This window comes from Galendromus occidentalis, unplaced genomic scaffold (genome assembly GCF_000255335.2).
Source record: "Galendromus occidentalis unplaced genomic scaffold, Mocc_1.1 scf7180000077430, whole genome shotgun sequence".
Lineage (NCBI taxonomy): Eukaryota > Metazoa > Arthropoda > Arachnida > Mesostigmata > Phytoseiidae > Galendromus > Galendromus occidentalis.
In genome coordinates this window covers 46,080-63,291 of record NW_003805418.1, presented here as the reverse complement: position 1 = coordinate 63,291, position 17,212 = coordinate 46,080, and the positions used below count along the sequence as shown (strand labels likewise).

The 17,212-nt window shown below is 50.5% G+C and overlaps 2 protein-coding genes across 2 annotated transcripts in view; one reads left to right on the top strand and one right to left on the bottom strand.

Moving 5' to 3' along the window:
* LOC100903076 (SIDL trafficking protein particle complex subunit 10) overlaps positions 1 to 6,520 on the bottom strand; it is an 8,931-nt gene extending 2,411 nt beyond the window's left edge. Inside the window, exons 1-14 of the mRNA XM_018639293.2 lie at positions 6,430 to 6,520; positions 5,789 to 6,000; positions 5,463 to 5,665; positions 5,170 to 5,362; positions 4,731 to 5,023; positions 4,273 to 4,604; positions 3,969 to 4,137; positions 3,442 to 3,698; positions 3,157 to 3,338; positions 2,931 to 3,045; positions 2,517 to 2,818; positions 1,980 to 2,429; positions 1,709 to 1,879; positions 1,374 to 1,580 (exon numbers count right to left, since the gene is read on the bottom strand). Coding sequence (XP_018494809.2) covers positions 1,374 to 1,580; positions 1,709 to 1,879; positions 1,980 to 2,429; positions 2,517 to 2,818; positions 2,931 to 3,045; positions 3,157 to 3,338; positions 3,442 to 3,698; positions 3,969 to 4,137; positions 4,273 to 4,604; positions 4,731 to 5,023; positions 5,170 to 5,362; positions 5,463 to 5,665; positions 5,789 to 6,000; positions 6,430 to 6,454 — 3,111 coding nt within the window. The 5' untranslated portion in view covers positions 6,455 to 6,520. The remainder of the gene's footprint in view (positions 1 to 1,373; positions 1,581 to 1,708; positions 1,880 to 1,979; positions 2,430 to 2,516; positions 2,819 to 2,930; positions 3,046 to 3,156; positions 3,339 to 3,441; positions 3,699 to 3,968; positions 4,138 to 4,272; positions 4,605 to 4,730; positions 5,024 to 5,169; positions 5,363 to 5,462; positions 5,666 to 5,788; positions 6,001 to 6,429) is intronic.
* A 6,705-nt stretch (positions 6,521 to 13,225) lies between these two features.
* hay (ATP-dependent DNA helicase hay) lies at positions 13,226 to 16,853 on the top strand. Its single transcript, XM_003742733.2, has 10 exons — positions 13,226 to 13,250; positions 13,647 to 13,751; positions 13,869 to 13,990; positions 14,081 to 14,297; positions 14,389 to 14,591; positions 14,682 to 15,051; positions 15,147 to 15,365; positions 15,502 to 16,155; positions 16,311 to 16,525; positions 16,656 to 16,853. Exons 1-10 carry the CDS (start codon positions 13,226 to 13,228, stop codon positions 16,851 to 16,853), a joined length of 2,328 nt encoding a protein of 775 aa, XP_003742781.1.
* The last annotated feature ends 359 nt before the right edge of the window (positions 16,854 to 17,212 follow it).

Genomic DNA, 17,212 nt, shown 5'->3' with positions numbered 1-17,212 from the left:
ACCGACTACTTGGATAAGGACTCCCACGAGATGCGACTCTTCACGAGGGATCAACAGGGAGTGATGATGGCTTTCGGCGTTCGATTGGGCTGGAAATCATTCCTATCGCTTCTCGGTCTGTCGTTTGCGGGGCTTTCACGGTCCTGCAGGTCGAGCTCACCCGATGGACATTCCGTAAGCGAGCCTCGTGTTGATTCCTCTCGGGTACCACCCTCCTTCCCGATCTCTCCTCTAACCCTTCGTGATTCACTATTCGCGGCATGAAATCGGGAGCTCGGCTTCCAAGGCATGAACTAACGACAGGAATATCGGGATGCTGACAATCGAGATAGACCTGTCAGCCCGACTGCTGGTTCCGAGTCATCTCATTCTCGCGACGAGTCATGCTGAATGTCAGCCGCCGAGGGTATGCCGAAGATGATCCGGCAAACTCGGCAAATCCAAAACTCCGGCGAATCCGGGAAGAACTCCGGCAAATCCGGGAAGAACTCCGGCGCGGTCCTCAGCGCTCATTCCAGAGGCCGAGTGCGACGGAAGGGAGCTGCGAGCGCAGGAATGAAACTGCGATCATCATCTGAATGGGTAATCAAATAAAAATATTTCATGAGACATTTGGGCTCTCGAGCTCAGGGTGTGTTTTGAGAATCCGGCTCGATTGCAAGGCTCGACCCGAGGGTCTGAACTTTGGCGCACTTTCTAGATTCTGACATGATGCATCTTCACGAATTTCGGGCCGGAATTAGAAGCAAGGCGAGTTCTTTCAGGAATTATCCTTCCGATCGATCAGGATGGCTTCTCCTCGATTTTCGCTGTTTTTTTATTATGTCTCCGATCCTAGAAATGAGTATTTACAATTCGGCTGCAAGGTTTTAAGCAAGGTTCGTGACTTGATTCTCCCATTCGAACGGACGACCGACGAATGTGATTGGACGGTCGCTCTTCTTATATACTAAGTAATCTCACTTTTTCACTCCTCTAACAATAGTTTAACAGAAGAAAAAAAAACAAATGACCTCGAAGGTCGCCCCATTATTTGCCGTCTGAATGTGCTGCTGTCGGAACGTGTGCTTGCGACGCTCGACTCCAATTGTAAATCTGACCTGGCAGGAATGGCTCCAGCTTCTCCTCGGCGAGTTCTGCAAAGACATACAAGCGAACAACTTGACGCAACTCTGGATGAAGCTCGTGACTGCCCGTGCAAAGAGATTGAGAGACAATATCGCTTGAAAAATCCAACATTCGCAAAACTGACCGTTATATGCATCAGCTTTCGACGGCCGCCGATATCTCATCAATCTGATTTGAGGCACTGGTAGGAAACCCCTGACGAGAGGTTTCATTTCGATGCTCGATGTATACTCCGCGGAGACCACGTCCCGGGGCTCAACAGAAAAAACGTCTGAATTCTTCCCGAGTAGTGCCCACATGCTTGGATCTACCAAGACTTCCAGATGGATTTGACCTCCTTCGTCGCCGTCGGGACTGAGTCGCTTTATGCGTATGTTGAGTTTGCAAACCGCATCGACTTTGCAATGACCTTGAGATTCGGGCTCGACGGTGGCGTGGATTGAGTAGAGCGTCTGTAAGAAGGCAAGACAACCGCCAATAAATCAAAAGCGTTCGGGACGTCGAATCGAATTAGGCAAAATGCTCGGATATTCAGCTCAGTGAAGAAGTCGGCGACTCTGTCTGCGAGCGGAACACTTACTTTGAAAGCATCTAGTTTGAAAGATGCCGAGTAAACGCCCGTCTGACTGTGCTCGAGCCACTCGAAATCCAAACTAAAGCTGAGTATGAGAGGAACCGCAACATCGCCGTCGGATTCGAGCTGCCACACGAATGAGTTCGAATAGCCCGCGCTCACTTTGAATGGTTCGACCTGCAATGAGGAATCAATGGCGGACGTCTTTTCCAGCTCTGGGACCCGATGAATCATAATTAGCTAAAAGCCTGATGGCCGCCCTCCTCCATGGACTCACCTCAGCGAGGATTCGCGCCCGAAGCCCCGGCGGGCACTCGAATCTAGGGTTCTTGATCGAGAATATCTCCGCGGAATGACCCACGACCTCCACCTGCAGGAATTTGGCGGTATCGCAAGAATGAAGCTTGTGAGTCACGACGAACGGTGGCTTGAATCGAAGTCTGACGGAAGCTTTGACATCATCCCAGGCAGCGGAAGCTTGTAGCTCGTGGATCGCCCCTTTCGGAGTCCACTGATCACAGAAATCACTCCGCAACGAAATGGAAAACGTTCTCGTTCCGAAGGCTGGAATCTCTTCTAAGATATTGATGGAATCCTCCCCGAATAGCAGAGCGCTCGAAGGAGAGCCCAGAGTCACGGAGGACGAGGCCGCGATGGCTTGGCTTCCGGCGTGAAGCGTGAGCTGAACGACCTGATCGACACCAGCCAGCAATTCTGAATTCGGCATCTGTAGAGGGAATGTTTTATTTCAGAGGAATGCTTGAAAACTTCAAATATCGAAGTCGAGTCACACGTTTGAAAGACCGGGAATTACCTCAAAACTGAGTTTGCACTTCTCCTGTATGATGTCAACTTTCGTTCTCAATAAACTGTTTTCCAACTCCTCGACGAAACCTAGATGGTCCCATTCCATCACGACTTGACGGAGCTCATAGTTACCCCATTGGCTGGTTTTGAAGGGCAATTTTATGATATTCTGCCCAGGGGCAAGGTAGATATCTTTGGCAAGAAATAGCGTATCTGATTTTACTCTGACGATATCTTGAGACGACGGTGAGCCGAGATTTGCGCTGTCCTGGCGAGAGAGGACCTGATGCTGGTTGGAACATACGAGCCCTGCCGAGGGAAGGAACGATAAGAGGACAGAGCGATGCCCAAGGATATTTCCTCGCGCGAGCGACATATTCCGACTCCTTTCCTCTCGGGAGTCGGAACACACAGAACTCACCGACGGAATTCGACTGATTCACGTGTTGGATCGTGATTTGGGGCGGGGGCCGTCGAGAGCCTGGACCGAGAACAATCGGTTTACGAGGCATCATTCTGTGTCCCTGACCAGAATCCTGGAAAAAAATATATATTTCATTCGAATTGCTCATCGCGACAAGGTCGGGAGGCGAGATCGCCCCTCTCGAACGACTTTTTGAATCTTCAAGTAGATGGGGTTGCTTTACCTTTCCGAGCTCCGCACACGGAACAGCAACCTTCCTCATCTTGACCTCCGCGAGAAGATTGGACGTTATTGTCAATTTCACAGTGACGTTCGAATTCAATGTTAGAATTGATGAGTTACTTTCGACCTCCAGGTCATCGAGTGAAAATATTCCCGCGAAAGCGAAAGTCAAATTCTGTTTATCTGAGAGAACGAGTGAGCTTTAGATAATAACCGGCTGTCTTCCGATATTTATGGCATTAATGATTGATTAGCGTCCCCGATTTAGAGAAAAAGTTCAACTCACTTTTCATACTCTTTGCTAATCTGTCTTTCGTTGTTAACACGTTGTCGAAAAAGTGTCGGCGTTCCATCTGATCCAACCAAGAATTGGTCGCCAGCAGGAGCACTGTATGCAGGTAGAGGAGATCGTACGACAGGAGCTCATAGCACTTCAAGAGCTGCTTCTGAGTTTCGACTGCCAACGGCACCCATTGTTCCATGAGATACATTTTCAAAAGATCTTGGAGGAATTGGACAGCCATCTGGGGTTCATCTTTTTCGCTGGAAAGGTATCGAGCAGAATGAAATAGTGCCGAGCGCAACCTCGGTGAGCGCGACCTCATCAGGGAATTCTACGAAATGGAAACAAAATGAACGATGCCAGGCATTGCCTGGGTGCGAAGGCACATACCATGGACTGAAACTATTAGAAGGGAGTGATCTCTTATGTCTGTTCATCGGAAGAGCCTATTTTTTTCAAGCGAGCAAACTCTTGTTGACGACTCGAATTCCCTCCAGAATGGATCTGATCGCATTCACGGATAGACTTACAGATAAAACTCAGCCAGATCCTTCCCGATGAGTCGCGCGCTCCGCAGCCTTCCAACGTGTTTGAAGGTTCCCATCGCGATTTCACAGATATCTTTGTAGTGTCGCATGAAGGATTCCTTCGACGAGAGAGCTTCGGAGACTCGCCTGCATGGACTCATCTCATGTTCCCCTGGAATATATTACGGGAAATCTAGATCTCCCTCTTGCTGTCTGTTCGTCGAGTCACACGACTTCGATTATCTGGAGCGTGATGAACTGGGATAAGAACAAGCTTAGGTAATCTTCCCTCCAGAGGAATACTTACCGCTGCGGGGATCGTCTCCCAATCCCGCGAGAATGTTCACCACCAAGTGTATCTGCTCCGAGGACGGTGTCGCTTGGGGCATCAAACCGCACAGTTGGCCCAGCGCTTTCATCTTGAGACGTGCATGAGCCCACAGCTGGGCCGTGTGCAGAGAGTAGCATTCGACCTGGGTGGAGTCGTTGTACCTCTCCGATACCAAGAGAATTTCTAAGAAGGCCGCCAAGGCCCACGCGTCAACAGCTCCGGGTCTCGTCAATTCAGCGCCCAGAGACTTGAGTTCGAGCTGAGCGTTCTGGATATAGGGCAGTACCCTCTGAGCCATCTCCCAAGGTCTGAAAGAATTTCATTAGCCCTGATACTTCGAACGGAAATCTGATTGTATATCCCTCTGTGATCCTATTCTGATTCCATCATCTTCCTCTGAAGCTTTCCTGACGCAGACCGTCCGGGCGACTCACCGGCACAACAGGATGAGGATGTTGCATATCCGAACCAGGAGCATGTTTCTCAGATCGAGGAGGCTGCCTCTTGAGTTTTCGAACGGGCCTCGATCACCAACTGGACAGACGGATTTCATGCAAAGAGCTCTCCACGAATCTTTGCAGTCTGTGAGATTCTGCAGCCACATGGGGCTTTCTTGCTCATGAGCAGCGTTGATAACAAATTGCGTTAGAAGAGCGTCCAGCTCGTCGTATTGGACTAGCGCATCCTCGTATAGTGTCATTGTCTCCAGTACAAAAGCGAGTTGTTCCTGAAAAGTCCGTCAACATAATTCGCATGAGGCTGGATCCTTCTGAAGAGGGCATGGGATGCAAGGGAGTCGATTCCAAGTAATGGCGAAGTGAACGGGAATTCGACTGGAGCAAGCAACTGAGCGAAGGAGGAGGAAATACGGACCTGCATAAAGTAGAAATCTATGAAGCTCCATGCGGGTTGATTCCGTGCTTCTCGTTTTTCTCTGAGTTTGTCCTCATAGTATCCGATTTCTCGATTCAGCGCATGAAGTAAGGCGATTCTAAACTGCCCTATGAAACTATTCAACGATGAAGCGTTTTTGTCCGACCGGGACGGTCGAACGAACGTACTGACTCTGCAATGATACGGTTTGCTTAGTTTTTGAATTCGGTACGTTCCCAGAGAGAGAGAGCGTGAAGAAACACTCCTCCCGAATCCGCCGAATTCAGACTCACCTGTCGATATTCTTACTGGGGAAATCATTCCGAATTTTGTCCCAGACAGTACTCTTCAGAAGTTTCGAAGTAGTTTTGGCCGGAGTCTTTCTCGAGTTGTCCTCGACAACGACTATGAACCAATCCCATTGAGACTTTCCCTTCAAGTCTGCCATCCATACCATAATTTCTTGTTTAACCGTCGAGCGGTACTCGTCAGAGTCCTGTCGTGGTATTGGAACGCTTAGAGCTCCACAATATATCGAAAGACTCAGAGGTTTCAATCGACGATTCATAGGAGCAACGAAGAGCTTGGACTTCAGATAAGGAACCCAGGGCGTGCTCACCGAACAGTCAGTCCAGAACGTGTGTAAATACTGTCGATTGAGAAGAGTCTCTCTGTTGGCACTCAGCTTATCCCGGTCGAAGGGCACCCAATTGGCGTCGATATGGACGTTTTTCGTCCGTCCAAGACTCCGTTTCCATTCTGTAGCTTCGGCAGAAACAGCGGGACAAACGGCCTCTCGTAGACTTTCGAAGAGACCAGGTTTCCCGGCATCTGTAAACAGATCGATAAGTTCTAGCATTCGAGGGCATTCTCGCGGTAATAGATGGACGGCAGACTGGAGCTGCTCTGCCGATCGCGGACCTGGCTAGACCGGGGGAAAGCTCCGAATACAATTCTAGTCGGCTCAGAGACATGCCTTGAGTTTCGCTGCCTCAGCCGAAATCTATGGACCGCATCGTTAAAATGAGCCGCAGAATCCGACTGTGACAGGAACTGGACGCGACTTCAGCGCCGAGTCCTGTTCCCCGGCTGGTGTTCAAAAGATCGAGCGCAGGATGTTGAAGCTCTGATTCATCGAACGACACTTACACCCGTCAAGATCCGCCCCCTCTTCGAAGTCGGATAGAGAGTGATCAATAGACCCTTCGCTCGTATAGCGATTTGTCTCGGGGAATTTTGACAGTTTTCGAGAAAACTCACATGTGACCAACGGTTTCGCCTCCATTTGTGTCTCGAACGGACACTTCCTCAACGACGACTGCTGTCTCCTCCTTTCATCGCTAGTCCTGCGAGCAAGCACTTCCAGCTGATCACGTTCACTTGGGACACAAGTGGTCGCTTGGCTCGTGTCTGGGTTCTTCGAATGTGATGTGATCAGAATCAGTAAACACTGATATGTAACTCCCCAAAACGGACCTCCTTGAGAATGAGATCTGTATGGCGGGGAGGATATGTAGGACAACGCCAGTTCACCATCTCATTATCGATGCCCACATGCCCACACGATATTGAGCCCCGTTTGCGCTCAGGCTTACATAATGTACGATGATCTCTGTTTGAAAGAGGCGAAGTATGCGAATTTCCGGACACCTTGCGTTTCTCGCCGGTGGAGGCGAGGCGGGGGCGCGAGTTGATAATGGGTAGTTTCTTTTCCCGCTAGAGATTCGCGTCGATGTGGATCCTCGTACCGTTCGTCCAATGAGCAACGATCTTCGCCGAAAATAAGGGTACCCAACAACTCGCGCGATATGAGGGGATGGGCCAAACTGGAAGAGGGCTCGAGCTGATTGTGGGATCTGGAATACTCACTGAGACTGACTCAATCTGGTCGTGGAAATTTGGCATGCTCGGATTCTCGGAAATTTGAAAATATCACCGGCAGATGCACAGACTCGAGGACTAAAACCCATAAGAGCTCTCCCGATGTTCTAGGGATGATACAAACTGGGATCGCGATTAGAACTTGCTCTGGACCTGCTCTTGCGGCAGTTGCTGCGGTTGTCTGAGGGAAATCACTGCTGGATGGTGGAAGTTCTTCATCGTCTGCTCGGCGCGGCGCGCGCGTGTTCCGTATGCAGTGGCGTATCTGGGTGAAATGGCGCCCGGGGCAATCGAAGGAAACGCGCCCCCTATGGAACAATTTTCGTTTAAACATCTGTTTTTTTTCATGTATTCATTTATATGCTCCATATTTTATATCACACGATATCACAATGTTTCACAAGGTTAGAAATTAACTTTACGCGCTTTCATCGAAGCAAACTTTTCCACTAAGGCTTCGAAGACCGTCTCTTCCGTCGTGTCTCTCTCTATACTGAGAAGAGATAGATCAACGAGCCTGTCCTGACTCCCATAATTTTCCCATAATTTCTCTCAACTGGGCGAGTTCGTTCGGAGCGGAACGAGTTGTTTAAGCGCCTCGGTCAAGTATTACATCTCCAGATCATCACAAACTGGATTTGTTTTTCCAAACGGCTACATAGATAGTATGAGCTTGATTCACGATTCTGCGCCCCCTGAGATCTGCGCCTGGGGCGCGTGCCCCCTCTGGCCCCTCCCTTGTTACGCCACTGTCCGTATGGATTCCGAATCCGAGTTCTCAGTCGTCGATCAGTCTCCAGATGACTTTCATGAAAGTGCGGAGGACGGCGTGCCCAGGAACTATGTTTTTGCTTGGGCGGGAAATCCTCGCCAATTAGTTTGTGCCACTTTTTGATGGAGGATGCCCGACCGAGAACATGAGCCCTTTCTTTGGCTCGAGACCGATCTGAGAATTCGAGGCGTATCCGGACTTCGGTATGAGATTGTTCTTGGAGAAAACAGGGCCGCAGGGCTCGACACTCCACGTGTTTCTTCTTAGAAAACGCAGCAAAGATTCGGGTGAGTGGGTAAAATTTTTGGATCCAGCGGAAGTCAGGCCTTTAGAATAGAATTGAGCAATTTTCTCGAGCTAGACTTGCCTACCAAAATATGAGTTGTTAGCAGGCAGGAAGAACCCCCGGTAGGCAGTCCCAGGTTCGCCCTAAATGAATCTCAATAAACCCGTCCGCGATGACTCGCGCCTCCGATGCAGTCGAGCTGCTTCCATTGGTCGCATTCAATGCGCAAGCGCGCGCCTCCGGCGTGACGACCCCTCGGGTAGATATTCTGGCTCTCGGAATCGTTAGGATCGGGGCGCCAAACCTCGATCCGGTCTCGATCATCAGCGAGAATGGTGGGCAGGCCCGGCCCGAGCACCATTCATTAGCACCCTGAGTATTTCTGACGAGGCACAACTTCCACCGCTGTTGCCTGATGGAGGCGACCCAGCCTCGAATTGTGGGTTTTCGGAGTCAAATCGATTAATCTCACCCTGAATCTCCACTGTCGATTCGTGATGGAGGCTGTCCATCCTGCGGACCGTTGCCGATCGGAAAAACGGTAGTCTGATACTCGAGTCGTATTGTGCAAGTTCCTGCGGGAAATCAAGGAACCCAAGTATCCGGTCAAGTATCCGGTCCCTTCCCCGCGACCACCGTCGGCATACGATTTCAGCCCGACTCTCATCATTTTGGGACTCTCTCAATGGAGAGAGTGAGACTGCTCGTTAACTACTTAAGAGCCTTCGGGGGCGACGAGCTGTGCGTCTGACCGGAGTTGAGTCTTCCTTCACTACCAGAATTGGTGCTCAAAGTCCCTTCTTCTACAAGAGCTGTGGTTTCTGTAACTTCTCGCCGATGGGAGAAAGAGCGTGGAATTCCTTTCGTGCTCGTCCCACAGTCGCTAGCCGGTGGGATCCTAGAGGCGGAGACCACTAGAACGTCAACGGAGCTCGAAGAAGTTGCTCCATCAGAATCAACAATGGAGGCTCTGCCACAAGAGGTCGGTGAAACTGAGTATCTCAATGCTGATTTTCTAGTTCGTGGGAAAGAAATGTCAGGGATCGTATCCCGTTCTCCATGAGTTACGAACCTAAAGGACGGATGATGTTCAGGCTGACTTCCTCATGATGATTCCACAACGGAATCCCGCGTGAAGGACGGCTCGCTCAACGAAAATTGACCGTGATAAATGTTGACGCCCTTGTTATCCACGAGGAACCAGAACTCTGCTTCTATGACTAGCCAGGAATTCACTGACCCTTCCGCGGCACGATTCGGGACGTTTCGGCTCCTATACCTATGCTCATGGGTCTGAAAAGAGGTGACACCCTCAAAAGACCAGGCTGCAACTTGAATCCGCGCCCTTCCCTTTCCGAGGGCCTCGGAAGCGGCTCGGACCAGTATAGATACGATCGAAGAGCGGAAATTGAATAGCCGAGGGGTGTTTTCTCCATCAGTCAGCAAGGAGGCAAGAGCTTGGCCTGATCAAAGGAGGGATGGCAAAATCCGTTCCGATCGTTTTCTTGCTGCTGGGAAGACCAAAGCTTCGTTTGCTCCCAACCAAGATGGACCGAGAGTCGGTAACTGGTTGGTGACGTTCCCGGTCGTTCTATGTCACATTTTCTCGTCTGAAGGTTCATTTTACTCCCTGCTTCAGCTGGTCGAACAAGTGCTGCTGCGCATGCACCCCCTCGACCGCCTCGGAAGTGCGGTCGCCTGCCATCAATGGGCCGGGCTCCTATCGACACCAAGGATGCTCGGGGACGTCGTAATGGTGATGAAAAAATTCAACACAGAAGCAGCCTTCACCGCCTTGATGGAGAATCGCCGAAAATATGGAAACCTCCGAATTCACGAAGGTAAAGTGAATATTCGAGTTCCCGATACTCCCCACAATTCTCGGAAAGCGTCAAGAATATTTCGAACACAACCTCGAGTGTGCTCGTTTCCCAGCGGATCTGAGCGAGTTTGGCTCATTCTTCTGTGTTGAAATCGGCAAGAACCTCCGCGCGCTGGAAATCCTCCACTGTCGATTCTCAGCCGTGGATCTCCATTCTATCCTGCGATGTTGCACGAAGCTGAAATCGCTCAAGTTCCAATGTGAGTGCGATTTCCCTATTTCCATTTCCAATTAGCTACTTAAAAGAAACTGAGTGAGCGAGAGATCCGAAAATCCGGGATAAGAGAAGATTACGGAGCCGAGCAAATCTTTTTTTCGGACGACATATCACATCTACTCTCAGAAGCAATCAGATTCTCAATGCATATCCGATTACAGGCAACCGAGAAGGAGACATCGAGCTAAAGTCCCCAAAGCAGATAGCCCTCGAGCCTTTGCCCCAGCTGCGACACCTTTGTCTGGATATCGATCACGATACGGCACTATTCGATTACGTGCTCGATTGGTCCCCGAACTTGGTGTCCCTCAGCGTTACGGGGTGCGCAGACAGACGCCGATTTCGCGGAAAGCTTCTCGGCTCGATGAAGCTTCAGCTGAAGTTCTTGAAGTGGTGGGGAAATGATGTCGACGATGACTTCGTCATCAGACTGGTGGAGAGGCACTCCGAGACTCTTCAAGATCTGGATTTGAAAGACTGCAGTGAACTCACAGACGCGGCGTTTGATGCGATTTGCGCTCTGCGTGAGCTTCGTCGTCTTTCGCTCCACAACGCCAAAAATCTTGATGACTCTCATATGGAGAGACTTCTCCCGAGTTGTCCCCACCTGGAGACTTTCCCTGTGCCTCTGCGCACAGATGGCTTGGCTAGCTTCTTGACCCGGATCGCTAAGAGCGGACAAGCTCGGGAGCTCGTCTTACGACGCTATCAGAAGAATTCACTTTTGAGCAGCGACGAGTCCCGCATTCTGGGCCGTATTTCTAGTCTGCGACATCTGGAGATGCCGTGCATCGACAGCCGTGCATACGTGGATGTTGCTCGTTTGAGGGATCTCCGAGTCCTCGTTCTGCATCCGATGCACGCGCATCCCTCATCCGACGACTTCTCGTCGCTCATCGCGAACTTGACGGGGCTAGAGCAACTCTCGATCGGCTGTGACAGGCTCACCGATTCGGACGGGGTCAAGCTCCGTCTTCTGAGAAATCTTCGAAAATTGGAGCTTCTTCGTGCGTCCGGATTCACAGACCGGACGTTTGAAGGGGCTCTCGGATCGGCAGCCATGGAGGAGCTGCTTATCGAAGATTGCCCCGTGACAGGATTCGGACTGGCTCGATTGGCTGCTCATCACGATCGGTTGAGGCGTCTCACCCTCATACGGTGCAATAATACAAGCGACTCGGAGATAGCATTTGGTCTCCGTCCCCTGGCCGTGCTCAATGAGCTGAAGCTCATGTACTGTGCATCAGTCACCGAGGAGCTCGCGATCGCCTTCGGGCCAGAATTTCTGTGGCCACGTCTGCACAGTCTATGCATGATTTTCAATGAAGGTTGTCAAACGTACGACACTGTTGTCGAACGGAGAAGGACACCTACCAATGAATGCTGCATTGAACTATGGCGATAGTCAACGGGAGCGCGAGGAGCGATTCTGAGCGAGAGGCTAGTCAAAATAATACAGTAAAAGCTCGTTGCAGCGACCCCCATTAGAACGAATTTCTCGGTACAACGAAAAAGGAATTTCTCCTCCTTTGGCTAGCTCGCCATAGGGATAGTGATGAGCGGCATTCGTTACAGCGAAAACTCGGTACAACGAACCAGTTTCGTCGGTCCCTCCGTGTTCGGAGTAATGAGCTTTTACTGTAATTGTATAATATGTAAATAGGCAACTTGAATTATCGAGAATCGAGACTCATGTCATCATCGTCATGTTTATCATAGAGTTAGGTATGGTCAAGTCAATAAATCTTAAATTATGGAATGTACGACGATTTGGACTCTTTTCCTGGAAAAAGGCATGCTGGAAATGTGCCGAAAAGAAGCAATAGGAAGCTACATTTCTAGGCCTTCAGATGGAGGTTCTCCCACTCGTGCGCGTCAAGGATCGCCTTGTGATCTCGTTGTGAGATATGAGAAACAGCCGTTCGTGTCCGTCACTGCCTCCAAAGACCAAGCGGTAACATGAGTTCCGCTCGAATGTATCTTGACTCTCTTAGAGTCCCGCTTACATTCGTCGGCGCTCCGTCGTATTCGAGAGCTGTGGAACATGGAAGGTCTCCCGTTGAGGGATGTTCAACGTAATGAGGTCCGATGCTCCTCCATCGAAACACAACCTGGAAATGTGACTGACCAAGCACCCAGTCGCACAGAGGAGCGAAGAACGATACTGCGCTCCCAGCGACATCCCATAGGCGATTCCGGAGTGCCATCGAAGGCGGCAACTCAAGTTCAAACCCTCATCGCACGGACTCTGACTGACCAGGAATACCCAACAGAACACCGGATATGCTGAGAGCTTGGTCATGATTCTCCAGTGGCGGCGTGCCTAGGAAGAGAATCGAGAAGCTGCTATGCAATCATCAGCATCTCGCCCCGCCGTACGCTACACTTCTGCCACGTGCAAGGATTCCAACTCGCACCGCAAACCTTATTCCTTTTTTTTCATTGTAGGGGATCCTGTGCTCTTGTGTTTTGTTCGGATAGATCAAGACACAATGTCTATGGAGCGACCCAAAAACCTTGATGTAACCTATTTTGCGGTGATACGAGCCGAGAATGACACCGCCCGATTCCGTCGATATTCTGAGCAAAGATCATCAGCCACAGCCTCCGTGCGGCAGAATTCCCCTCGTCTTTGTTCTCAGCAGCGGATCAGCTTGCGCTCGAGTCTAGATAATCCTCAGCATGGCAGCGTACGGAGATGCGCCGTGCTATCGAAAAAGTGTCCAAGACCGAAGACATCCCCACCTGTGAGGATTGAAAGGTCTCCCTCTTTCCCTCGAAGTCTTCTGCTCCGAAGCCCGGCAGTAGCAATTCTCTCCCTCGAATCTCCGTCAATATTTTTATTTCGGTTCCGTTCTACGCGGCGCAGAACCAAGTTCCGGAGGAGGAAGAACGTCTTGATTTGAGGAATATTCTTCTTTCGGTTGCCAGCTCCCGGGATCTAAGTTTAGGACCCTTCTAGGGGAATTGACAGTAATAGTTTTCAGCTGAATTATCCATGTACGGTCCAGCACTATCATGAGCGGCTACAAGCGCAAAGGAGGTAAGTTCCCTCTCAGAACTCGGAGTTGACGTGCCTCGACTGATGGATCTCTTCCATTCAGCGGATTCGCGCGCGGAGACGTCGCTGTGGTGTCGTTGATCTCCGCACATTGCCTCGCTTCGGGAATGCTTTGGCGCCTCACTAAACTTCGACCCGAGAATTGATGACATCCGACCGGGGAAGAATCGGAGAGGCTCTGCTGACTCTCGAAAATAATCTGATACATCTTCTGCCACACCGAATTTGTAGAATCACTTGATCGATATAGATTTGCCTGAATATCGGGGTGTCCGCACCTGTCACGTTGTTGACGGCCCCGAAATCCTCGTGTCCGGAACCGTGACATCTCATCATGAATATTTACCCAAATCCTCTGATCGAGTAATATCCTCGCAGGATACAGCACTCGCAGCGGTGGAAACAATGCTAACCACGCGAACAATAATCATCCGGAGAGATACAAGCCCGATGAGGACGAAGGAGAACAATTCAGCGTCGACGGTGAGTGGATCGGTGATCGAACCGCTGGTTCGATCTCCGGAGTATCCTCAAGATGCGTGACTCGCTTTCCTCACCGAAAGCACCGATGTGTTATTGATTCTTGGAGCATGTTCTCAGGTGTACCGATCGCCGCCAAGAAACAGCTCGAGGATAAGAGCTGTGAGGACGAATATGGAGCGAAAGACTACAGGGATCAGATGATCCTCAAACCGGACCATGCGTCACGACCTCTGTGGGTGGTGAGTGTTCCCTCCACGGAATGTTCTATCGGTCAGAGGAGTTCTCCCCGGCAGAGCCCGTCAAGCTGAAAAGCGCCTCCATTCTTCCAGTCAGCTGATGGGCACATCTTCCTCGAAGCGTTCTCCCCTGTGTACAAGCACGCTCACGACTTCCTTATCGCCATCGCTGAGCCGGTCTGTCGACCAGAATTCATCCACGAATACAAACTGACTTCCTACTCACTGTACGCGGCTGTATCGGTCGGCTTGCAAACAGATGACATCATCGAGTACCTCAGAAGATTAAGTAAAACCAGTATACCTGAAGGTAGGTCGTCTCTTACGGGAATCGCAGCGTGCTCGATTCGACTTCGGTGATTTTTTGGAAGATTCTCACGCCATTCGACAACTGGTTTCAGGCATTCTCGATTTCATCCGGATCTGTACCGTTTCGTACGGAAAAGTGAAACTCGTTTTGAAACAGAATCGCTACTTCGTCGAAAGTAATCACCCTGAAGTTCTTCAGAAATTACTCAAGGATCCCGTCATCCAAAATTGCAGATTGAAACGGAGCGAGGGAGAAGTCGAGCTCCTCACAGTCACAACGACGAAAAACACTACGGTACGAAATCTCCGCAAAAACTGAGTATCACCTTCCCCTGCTAGATCCGTTTCCCGCATCTAACCGGAAAGTGACGCGAAATCTTTGCAGATCGTTCCGGGTACCAAAGCCGCGGAGCCCGGGGACAAGACCGAGGTCCCGAACGATATATTTGATTTCTACGAACGCTTGGAAAACGATGAAGAGGAAGAACCCGATCGCGAGACGAAAGTGGTTTCTTTCGAAGTCATGCAGGACAAGATCGAAGACATTCAGAAGCGTTGCATTGAACTCGAGTACCCATTGTTGGCAGAGTACGATTTCAAAAATGACACACATAACCCCGATATCAACGTGGATCTCAAGCCGTCGGCTCTGCTCCGACCGTACCAAGAAAAGTCCCTGCGTAAAATGTTCGGGAACGGAAGAGCTCGCTCCGGAGTCATCGTTCTGCCTTGCGGGGCTGGAAAATCATTGACAGGTGACAGAGGACCTAAATCCGATTCCGTCGATGCTTGTCCCCCGTCGGAAAGCCCGCGGAACTTATCGCTCACGGCTGCTTCCATTCATTTTCAGGCGTCACGGCGTGTTGCACCGTGCGGAAGCGATGTCTGGTACTCTGCAATTCCGGAGTGTCTGTCGAGCAGTGGAAAGCGCAATTCAAAATGTGGTCAACGGCGGATGATTCGATGATCTGTCGTTTCACCTCGGAAGCCAAAGATAAGCCAGTGGGTTGTGGTATCTGCATCACTACGTACGCCATGATCACACACACCCAGAAGAGGAGTTGGGAAGGCAAGTGCCTTCGAAAAAGTTTCTTTCTCGAGAGCAAAAGTCCGCTCATGAAGAAATGGTTCTTCGGCTCCTTCCTGTACGGAAGTTCCCGGAGCTCAGGACCCCTGATCTGACAATGAATTTATTCATTCCCCAGGCGAACAGGTGATGCAATGGCTCAAAGAGCAGGAATGGGGCATCATGCTCCTTGACGAAGTGCACACAATCCCAGCTAAAATGTTCCGGCGAGTTCTGACCCTGGTTCAGGCTCACTGCAAACTCGGGCTAACAGCGACACTCGTGAGAGAGGACGACAAGATCGCCGATCTCAATTTCCTCATTGGTCCGAAAATTTACGAGGCCAACTGGCTTGAGCTGCAGAAGGCCGGCTTCATCGCCAAAGTGGCCTGCTCCGAGGTGTGGTGTCCGATGACCCCTGAATTCTACAGAGAATACCTCACGGCGAAAGCTGCGAAGAAACTTCTCCTCTTCGTCATGAATCCGAACAAGTTCCAAATCTGTCAGTACCTCATCCAGTATCACGAGCGACGCAAGGATAAGATAATCGTATTCTCCGACAACGTATTCGCTCTGAAACACTTCGCCGAAAAACTTCGGAAGCCCTTCATTTTCGGCCCCACGTCCCAAGCTGAGAGGATGCAGATCCTCCAGAACTTCAAATACAACCCGATGGTGAACACGATCTTCGTGTCCAAGGTTGCGGACACGAGTTTCGATCTCCCCGAAGCCAACGTTCTGATCCAGATTTCAGCCCATGGAGGTTCACGTCGTCAAGAGGCTCAGAGATTGGGTAAGATACCCGCAAGCATATGGTCGACTCCCGAAATCTTTATGCTTACCCTGATCATTATCATTGTTCTTATTTCGAAATCCTCGCTCAAGACATAATGCGATCCCATCGATCGCAATATCGATCGATCTGGAAAGTCTGATTTTTCCCTGCAGGGCGGATTCTCCGGGCGAAGAAAGGAGCTTGCAATGCATTCTTCTACTCCTTGGTCTCTCAAGACACGATGGAGATGCATTTCTCACGGAAACGGCAGCGGTTCTTGGTCAACCAGGGTTACAGCTACAAAGTTATCACGAAACTTGAAGGTCTCCAGACAGAGGAAGGAATTCTTTACAGAAGCAAAACCGAGCAGTTGAGACTTCTATCTCAGGTAAGGTGGTCAACTGTGGCTGCTATCGAGCCGGACCCAAGTCAGCTGGATCCTGGTTTGTCAGAGGAATCAGAGGGAACAGAGGAAGCGGGGGGAACGAATTTCAAATAAGATTCGCGTTTTTCTGAAGGTCATGCAAGCCGGCGAGGATGAAGTCGAAATCATCCCTGGAGACAGCGGTGCCGAAGCGCGCACTCAGAGACGGCTGGGAGGCATTGGTGGCCTCTCCGGAGCGGACATGGGCGATGTCTACGCCGAAGTTAGAAAAGCGAAGGATCAAGCGACCAGACATCCTCTCTTCAAGCGCTTCAAAGGTTTCGGTCGCTGATTTGGGAGGGCCGCGACCCACATCCTCCGAAATTCGTTCTGTTGGAAGCCCGTTCCTCTTTCCTGGGTGTTGTTCTTTCCGACATGTAAAAATAAATAGCACCATGTTGTCAGGAATCGAAAGTATCTCAAGAAATCAATCTCGATGGATTTCCGCATTTGGTCGGGACTCCCATCGTCAGCTGGGGAGCATCGGTGGAGAGAAAAGGTGAAACAAGCGCGCGATTCGCTTACGGTCCGGAGATCATCCGAATAGTGTTAGAAAGCGGAGAATCAGGCGCCTCCACGCGCTCTCTCCCTGGCTCGCGGAATGGCGGGAAGCTTCTCGTCGACTCTTTGGCTCCGTGAGTTTTGAGGAAA